The sequence below is a fragment of the Palaemon carinicauda genome, chromosome 26 (genome assembly GCF_036898095.1).
Source record: "Palaemon carinicauda isolate YSFRI2023 chromosome 26, ASM3689809v2, whole genome shotgun sequence".
NCBI lineage: Eukaryota > Metazoa > Arthropoda > Malacostraca > Decapoda > Palaemonidae > Palaemon > Palaemon carinicauda.
Window position 1 is genome coordinate 19727464 of NC_090750.1, and position 10000 is coordinate 19737463.

At 40.1% G+C, this 10000-nt stretch overlaps 1 protein-coding gene across 1 annotated transcript in view; it reads right to left on the reverse strand.

Annotated features, from left to right (window-relative positions):
- LOC137619826 (uncharacterized) overlaps window positions 1-10000 on the reverse strand; it is a 78555-nt gene that overhangs the window by 1765 nt on the left and 66790 nt on the right. The window contains exon 5 of the mRNA XM_068350121.1: window positions 2139-2367. Coding sequence (XP_068206222.1) covers window positions 2139-2367 — 229 coding nt within the window. The remainder of the gene's footprint in view (window positions 1-2138; window positions 2368-10000) is intronic.

Below are 10000 nucleotides of genomic sequence, written 5' to 3' on the forward strand. Positions count from 1 at the left end.
AAATTAAATAAGGAAATAACTAAAATATTTGAGAAGTAGTGAATAAGTAAAATTAAATATTTTAAGAACAATAACAACGTTAAAAATTATCTTTCATATATAAACTATAAAAAATATAAGGGTTTAGCAAATGTTAGACAAAAGGTAGTCTGTCACTCACCCATGAAAATAAGATATCAAAAGGTTTTTGAGAAAGACAAAACCCAAAGATGACAGTAGAGTACAGTACACCCACGTCCTATGGCTCACCAACCTTATCGTCTAAATTTTCCTAAATTGTATATCTTCAACATCTAAATTTTCCTAATTTGTATATCTTCAACATCTAAATCTTGCGCGCTGTTTCATCTTTACCACCGTAGAACTTTTTTCCCACCATTATCAACCATATATCCATTGCCTTTATATTCTAAACTCTCTATTGCTTGTGTATTTTCCAGTTATAACTTCTATTGCAATTTGTTTATATACTTGTTTCCTTTCCTCACTGTGCTATTTTTCCTTGTTGGAACCCTTGTTATTATAACATCTCTTTTTTTTTTAACTAGGGTTGTAGCCTAGCTTATAAAAACAATAATGATAATTCTTTCTCATTCTCTTCTTTGTATTCCTTTAAATGTGATACGAAATGTTTCCTTTATTTTGTTGTTCTGATTCACACCCCCTTCCCTTATTCAAATCCAAGATGTTGGTCCTTTGTATATAAGGCCCCCTTATGACTCCCTCTTTAATTTCATGTGTAAGGGGAAGGGGCTATATATGAGTAATTACGATTCTGGGCTTAAAGATAAAACCAATGCTACCATTACTACTATTTCATAAGTTTCAAAGTTTAATTCCAACTTAAACGAAAGATTCATGTCCTCCATAATCTTTAGTACATCAACATTCTATACTTTTGGTTAATATTTGTATCTTCGTTTATTAATTCTTGAATTACGGTTTGCCAATACTTAGAGTAATTTCATGTTGTCATCTGATATCACTGATGCATTTTGTTTACATTTCCTGCAATAATTAGGTATTCTCGATCTGTAATGTCACTTTTTCTACTTGTACACTCCTAGTTTAGTATATGCATCGAATAATAGGAATAGCTCCATTTCTATATAATATACTTTTTTTTTTTTCTTTTGGGGGGATTATATTTCTTCTAGACGGTAACACACGGTGGAATTCAATCTGTAATTCTAGATTCAATATTTTTTTTTCTTCTTTTTATTAGGTAGTAGCTTTAAGTGGATGTAAATTTCTTTACAAGTTAGAATTACTGAATTATTATCTGATTTGTTTATTTATATGTGTCTGGAAAGGAGATTAAATGGGTGAAGGCCACTAAAAACGTATTTAATAAGCCTTTGTAATTTTTTTTTATAGACTCTAAAGCATTATCAATAGATCCCTTCAATTCATAATCTTTATGATAACATTCATGCGATCAGGACCATTTCTCTTAGGAGCAAATTACCTTCGCCAACTTTATTGCGAAGGTTACTTTTCTATAGGGGTGTATCTATTTGTTTGTATGTCTGCTTGTGTTTCTGTGTTTGTAATTCGCATAACTCAAACTCTATTTTATGGAATCTCATGAAACTTGGTGGGATGACTGGCCATGATCCACCATCAATTTGAATAGATTTTGGCATTGATTAGATCAAATGTCAAGGCCAAGGTCATTAAAAGGTGTAAAACATCTTTTTTGCCCAATAGTGGTCATTTTTTATCTGGTTTGCATGCAACAAGTTCAAAGAAATATGCATAATTCCAATGCCTATCTTCTGATATACAACACGATATAGGCGAAGGTATGCGCTCTACCGAGTGTCCGTTCTAGTTTGCATAAGCTAAAATTCTTTACTTCCTATTAACCGTGACCTTTCCTAATGGTTGACTTCATATCATATTGATCAATTGACTGAATAGTTCAAATGTTCTTTGTTTTACTATTATTCCTCTTTTTCATTCTATTATCATGTTTAGGTTTTCATTTGTTTATCACATACATTTTAATTTACTATAATTTAGGTTTCCTACTGTTACATATAGATTGTCTCCCTCTTTAAAGTATTCTAAGGATCTCGAAATTAACTTAATTCTATTATGAGATTCCTTATTCCACATAAATTTCATCAGCTCACCTGACGTATGGTAGAGCTCACTATTTATAAACCACTGGCTGGAGGGTTCCCTAATGATGACCTGAGATGACCTCTGGTAGAGGTCAGCCAGTCGACCCACGCACTTTATGGACATAGTCGGCCCCTTAAAGTGGTGCCGCTTTACGCTCAGAGTTAGCTGGCTACTGACACTCTCCAGTTCAGCTGGGTTGACGATGCGCTCAATCTCATTCACGTTGTTGAGCTCAGCCTGAAGAGGAGAAAACCACTGAGAAAATATTTGCAATAAATAATATTAGAATAGATTAAATACAAACCTGATCGTTTTGCTTGTTTATTACGTTATTAAATAATGAAATTTGGTAAGGGTTGTACTCCAGGTCAATTTGTAAAACATTTTTCAGGCACCCATTTGCTTAGTTTCCTTCGCCCATAAATCTATAAGGTTTTTGCATGAAGATCTATCTTTTAAAGAGATATTAAGGCTATATATGTAAAGGATGCATGTCTTCATTAAACAGAGGTCTTAAGGAAGGGATTTACTCAGAATTCAGTGATGTGAAGTAAAGCTGGTCATTAAAATAGTTATGTTATATGAGCTGAGTAATATGTGTCTCAGAAACTACATGTATTAACCAGCATGCTGCATCTATCTATATTCATTTTCTTATATGTGTCCGTGACTTTTACTGAGTAATTTGTCACAACCATTTTTTGGGGGGGACCTGGTGCTTTTACATCTAATAACATTTAATTCACTGTTATGGTGGCCTGGTAGTAGCATCCTTGCCTGGTGATTACCAGACTGGGGCTTGAGTCACTGCAACCTCACCATCCTTGTGAGCTAGGGATATGGGTGTTCGGGGGAGTGTATAGGTCTATCGGCTGAGTCATCAGAAGCCATTGCTTGGCCCTCCTTGGTCCTAGCTTGGGTGGAGTGGAGGCTTGGGCGTTGATCATATGTAATATGGTCAGTCTCTAGGGCATTGTTCTGCTTGATAGGGCAATAGCACTGTCCCTTACCTCTGTCATTCATGAGAGACTTTTAAACATTCAAACTATTCACTCTTACTCCCTATGTGGTTTGACATGAATTTAATAATTTAAGGGCCTGAGGGAGATTCATTATAGGGAAGGTTTTAGTTCTAAATCAATTGTGTGGTTGACTGGTTCCACAGAAGATCCTTTGATCATGGCACCAAAGTATCAATATCCTTTTTACCTAATTGTTATTCCACTTATCATTCCCCACCGTTATCCTTACATGAAGGGGTGGGTTGCCTGATGGGCCCTCTCCAATGCATTCTATTCATGGTACAACTGCTTCGGTTTTTTGAAGTTTATGTTATGATAGGCGTGTATTTGTTTGTATGTTTATCTGTGTGTTTGTGATTAGCATTAATCCAAAACTATTTGACCTAGTCTCATGAACTTTGGTGGGATGATTAGCCCCGATTGTTGGTTAATATGATTAGAGTTTGGGATTGATTATGTGAAAAGTCAAAGCCAAGGTCACGAAAAGGTCGAACACTTTTTTTTTTCCTTCTTTTTTTTTCATATCATGACCGATATGTTTCTTTATTGCAGGAAACTAATATCAAAATGAGTGTAATTCAATGGCCAATCTTATGACATACAGCATATTATAACTGAAAGTATGCGCTCTACCGAGTGTCCGTTCTGGTTCAACATGGTTTGATTTAATATGTAGATATCTTTTGTTCTTTGTTCTTCCTGTGACTTAATGGCTATGGTACCATTACACATTGTTCATTTCATTTGCAGGACATCAAACATCTTGCCAATATATTACCTTCAGCCCACCATAAATGAAAGCCACATCCTCTGATTTATTTCATTCTAAACCAAAGGCCGAGGCTTTATATACGAGGTTTTTCCATATTTCGCTTTGAAATGTCTAATCTGGTACCTTTTAACAGTCAAACCAATGCTTTTATAATACTAAGCATAAACCTCTGATTCCTGAATCATAAGTTCACTGTCCAGTCTCTTACTGCTGGCAATATATATGCTGAGCATATAGAGCAATCGGGATTTCAGCTGATCATTAAAATGGAAGAGCTCCTCCTTTTTTTTTCTTTTTTACTTCAGACTTATGAGCATCTCTTTCGGTTGTTTTTAAGTGATTACCTCGAGTAGCTGGCGCTGGCTATTTATGCTGCTCAGCCATCTCTCTTTGGGTGTTTAATTGGAGATACCCTCATTTCTTTACTCTAAAGAAATGAAGGTATATATATATATATATATATATATATATATATATATATATATATATATATGTGTGTGTGTGTGTGTGTGTATACTATATATATATATATATATATATATATATATATATATATATATATATACGTATATATATATATATGTGTGTGTGTGTGTGTGTACTATATATATATATATATATATATATATATATATATATATATATATATATATATATATATATATATATATATATAGTATACACACACACACATATATATATATATATATATATATATATATATATATATATATATATACCTTCATTGCTTTAGAGTAAAGAAATGAGGGTATCTCCAATTAAACTACTTCGATGTTTTTACTGGTCTTAAAATACCTTATGTTAATTGTTCGTTACGTGAATTTACGTCATTTGTAGTTTATGTATTTCCTTATTTCCTTTCCTCAATCGGCTATTTTTTCCTGTATGAGCCCTTGGTATTATATCATGCTGTTTTTCAACTACAGTTGTAGCTTAACAAATAATAATAATAATGACAAAACTATAAAAATATTACTCTGTTTTTCATCCTGATTGATTGAAAGTTATTTTTCCAATTGGTTTTTGCTGAGGTTTTTTAAGAGATTGTAATATGAAGATACCTTAAGCCTTATTATTTTCTAATCCTCATTATATATTATCTGCAAAGCCTTTAAGCCGCTTCAATTAGAGAATTAAGGCACTTGGCCAGCATTGTAATTCTAACTTATTTCCAGTTATATGCATCGTCTCAGCCATTCCAGCCTGAGGAAGGTAGGTGAACATCTCGAAACGCGTAGCTGTATACTGTATCTTTTTACCTGATTTGCAAACTATGTAATAAAGGGATTTTGACGAAGGAAAAATCTATTTCTGGGGAGAGACCTGTGGCGCCCGGTGAAAAGGGGTCCTTCTAATATACCTTTTCTGATAAAACCTTCCAATTATACCAGAGAAAGATAAAAGCATGGAATGCAGAGGTTACTACCCTCGCGCGAGCACCTTGTGAGTGTCGTGTATAAAGCAAAGGCGCATGAAAGCCACTATTCTTAGGCTGTCTTCCATTTAGTTAATTCCTTCGTCAAAGGGATGGGCCGATACAGAGGCACCAACTATGCTACCAGAGCCACGCCACCCACGCCCCGACGCGAGCGCCATCTGAACAACATCCTTCTGTATTGGACATGATGGCTTGGAAAGGAAAGGGTGGGATCGTGCAAAAGAATAGGGGAGGGTTTCACCGGGCGCCACAGGTCTCTCCCCAGAAATAGTTTTTTCCTTCCTCAAAATCCCTTTTCTGGGTCGACCTGTGGCGGCCGGTGAAAATGTACCAGAGAATGCCTTCCAAGCCCAATAATAACTAGTAATGAGGGGAGAGAAAAAACACCATGTAAGGAAAACCATATATTATATTAAGGTAAGTAAGCATAAATCATAAACTAGCCACAGGACATAGTGAGCAAAAGGCTAAACAAACATGATAACAAGGAAGTCTCCGAGTATCAGAGCACAACAAGCAACAAAACTGACATGGCTAAGAATACCCCAACACTAAATTTACGGTAAACACATTAAAAGTTATAATCATCTTAACCTAATATGGAATAAACTAGGGCTAACGATCCACCAAGGAAGCGGCGTTGTGGTGCGAGTGGCGGGTAGGAGGGAGAAGAAAAGAGATGGATGAAAGGAAGAACAAGAGATCACTGGGGGAGAGATACAGCTCCCAGCTCCAACCGTTGGGTATTTAAGGGCCTGTAAGTTCTTTAGATAGTGGCGTTTGAAGACCAGAGGAGATTTCCAACCCGTGTACTTTTTAAGGTCATCAAAATCCATATTTTGGAAATAATTGATTGAGGTTGCTACTGACCGGATATCATGAGCATGGGGAAATGATCCCGGATTGGCTTGTTTAATGAAGTATAGGATCTGTTGCCTAATACCCTGAATGGAAATGGTACCTCCTTGTTCTCTGATAAACAAGGGGCCAGACGATCGGGTAGTAGTTCTAGTTAAAAATGCCCTGAGAGTAGTGACTGGACATAGAGAAGTATCTTGGAGAAGAGGAATAATCTTCCAAGGGGACCACCTATTTTGGGGGTCTTCATTTTTAGCCCTGTCTGGAGAAAGAAGTACTTCACCTGAAAGGAGGAAATCGATGTTTTCCGAGTTTCGTGAAAGAGCTGCTAGTTCTGAGATTCTAGCACCCGAGGCCAAAGCTGTTAGAAATAAAGTCTTCCTAAGAAGAGTGATATAGGAGCAGGATTCGTTGTCCGTGTCTGAGGCAAGTTTGAGGACATCATTCAGAGACCAAGAGACCTTTTGTGGGCGAACCGAAGGTCGAAGCCTAGCACATGCTTTTGGAATAGATGAGAAATAAGAATCCGCCAGGTTAATGTTAAACCCAACCAGGAAGACCTTCTTCAAAGCTGACTTAATGGTGGTTATAGTGCTAGCTGCTAGGCCTTTGTCAAATATGGACCTAAAGAAGGAGATGGCTAAATTAGGAGTCATAACAGAATGGTCTGAATTCTTTAAGAAATATGCTAGTTTCTTTACTGCCGAATCATATTAGCGAATCGTAGAGTCCCTTTTGTCAGATTCTATAAAGAGGACATTATTCGGGTCGATGTTCGCATCCTTACGAGCAGCAAACTTCATAAAATCCACAAAGTTAGGGTTTTGGCTATCCTTGAGGAATCTGACACAGTCCGAGTTTGGACCACTTGGGTCAGTTTGGGGAATGGGATCCGTAAGGGACAGAGTTTCAACTCGAGGAGGAGAGGAAACCAACTGCTCTTTGGCCAGTGAGGTGCCACTAAAGCCACTGCCCCGTGGAAGGAGCGGAGTTTGTGTAAGACTTTCAGTAGAAGATTCACTGGAGGGAATAAGTAGATCTTCTGGCAATGGTTCCAATCCAGGGTTAATGCGTCCATGGCATACGCCTGAGGGTCCAGGTTCGGGGTCACATAACAGGGGAGTTTGTGATTGAGTTGGGTCGCGAATAGATCTACCTGGAGACCTGGAACCAGCCTGAGTATCCACCGGAAGGAGTGTATGTCTAGGGACCATTCTGATTCCAGTGGTTTTGTCCTGGATAATGAGTCTGCTATCACATTCTGGACTCCTGCTAGGTGAGTTGCTGACAGGAACCAGTTATTGTCGGCTGCCAAGGCGAAAATAGTGACCAGGATCTGATTCAGGTTGGGTGACTTGGATCCCCCTCTGTTGATGCAGTGTACTACTGCTGTGCTGTCTGAGACCACTCTGATGTGGGTCGACCTCGGAGGAGAGATTCTCTTCAGGGTCAAGAACACTGCCATGGCTTCGAGAACATTGATATGGAACTGCTTCATGGCGGGTTACCAAGAGCCCTGAAACATCTGATGTTGGGAGTAACCCCCCCATCCACTCAGAGACGCGTCGGTATGAATTGTCACTTGTGGAGAGGGGAACTGTAGAGGAACCGATTTGGAGAGGTTCCTCCGTTCGGACCATGGTCGTAGTCTCATTTTTAAGGCAGAGGGGATCTTCGAGATCTTGTCTCGTAAACGTATTGTCGCTCTCTTTCTCCAAACTCAATTGATGTCTTTGAGTTTGGCTATTAATAGGAGATCGGTCAGTGAGGCAAATTGGAGAAGGCCGAGGATGCGTTCTAGAGCTCTTCTGGACACCTGTTTGTGTTTGAGAAAGTTCCTTACCTTAGAAGCTATCTCCCTTACCTTCTTGGGAGGAAGGGAGAACCTGTGCTTTGAAAGGTCCCACCGGATGCCTAACCATTCGAAGTGGCTTGATGGTTGTAGGCGAGACTTTCGGAGATTGACTTGGAATCCCAGTTTGGCGAGAAAGTGAATTACCTTCGACGTAGCTCTGTTGTATTCCTGGTTTGACTGGGCCCAAATGAGCCAATCGTCCAGATAGGCGATGATCTGTATCCCTTAGTTTCTGAGTTGTTCGAGCACCGTCTCTCCCAGTTTCGTGAATATCCTGGGGGCAATGCTGAGACCGAAGGGCATGACTTTGAATGCAAAGGCTTTCTTGCCGAGAAGGAAGCCTAGGTAAGGAGAGAGGTTTCGAGCTTCTGGGACATGATAATAGGCGTCGGTAAGATTGATAGAGGTGGTGACGGCCCCACGGGGAAGTAAGGTCCGTACCTGAGAGATAGTCAGCATACGGAACTTGTCGCAGGGGATGTAAGAGTTTAGTTTCGACAAGTCCAGAACTACCCTCAACGCCGACGAGTCTTTCCTCGGGACTGTAAACAGGCGGCCTTGGAATTTCAGGGATCGAACCCGCTTGATCGCTTTCTTCTTGAGTAACTCTGGGGTGTACTCTTCCAGGATGGGAGTGGGTCTCTGGAAGAAGGTCACTGGTGGAGGAGGAGATCCCTGTGACCATTTCCAACCCAATCCCTTGGATATTATGCTGTGAGCCCATGGACTGAAGGTCCAATGGTCTCGGAAGTGATAAAGTCTCCCTCCTACCGGCATCACATCATTGGGAGGGAGTGAACCTAGGTCCCCTCCCTCCACGGGCACCCCTTGCTTTAGGTCCGCCTCGCTGGTGGAACTGTCCTCTACCTCTGAAGCTTCCTCTCTGGTGTCCACGAAAGGAACCGGAGGATTCGTAAGTAGGGTTGTATGCAGGAGAGGACATCCAAATGGGGTTGGGCTGTGTACCAGGGGGAGCAGTGAGGTAGACTACTTGCTGAGGGGGAGCCGGTTGTTGAGAAGTCGAAGCAGAGGAAGACTGTGTCGACGAGTTACCCCGGACCGTCTTGTAAGGAATAAAGCTCTGCTTCTTCTTGAAGAACGTCTGTTTCTGGGATTCGATCCTTCTTTTGGTCGAGAGACCCCACCTTACTTGCAAATTTTGGTTTGCCCTCGCCGCGTCCTGAAGAACCTTATCAACTTCGTTTTGAGGGTTCTTACCCCAGCAGGAAGAGGCTATCAGCCTGTTCGGTTCATGTCTGATGGAGGCCTCAGACAGAACGAACTTCCTGCAACTAACTCGAGCTGACTAGAAGTCATGGAGGTCTATTTGGTAGGACAGCAGCAGGTTCTTTGTGAAGACTCTGAACAATGTTTCCGCTGGGTAAACCAATGCTAGGGACTCTATGGAGGTGATGGAGTGGAGGGACCTAGCTAGTCTATTACTGGTCTCGAACTCCGTTTTGAGAAGACTCTCTAGTAATCTGGGGAGCTTCTCAGAGAAAAGAGTAGAGGCACAGTCCGGGTCTAGGTTCCCCACTGTGAAGGTTGCAGAGGTACTCGGAATAAGCAATGAGGTGGGGTCCGTCTCCTTGAGAGCCGGCATGGAAGAGCCTTCCTTGATGGCCTGTATTGTCAGCTCTGTGATTTTGTGTATGAGCGGCAAAGAGATGGACGCCGCCGTCGTAAAAATAGTGAAGGCACCTTTGTGTGGGGTGAGCTTGGAGTTATTACACCCCCACTCTGATAGAATTGCAGTCATTCTGAGAAGAAGATAGTCAGAGTTATTGCGGTATAGAATACGAGGTCAATGCTACTGATGCAGCAATTCTGTTTAACATGAAATCTTTCCATCTTGTAATAATAGTCCTTATATAAATTTTCGTGCAACGATCCGACTACTTTTC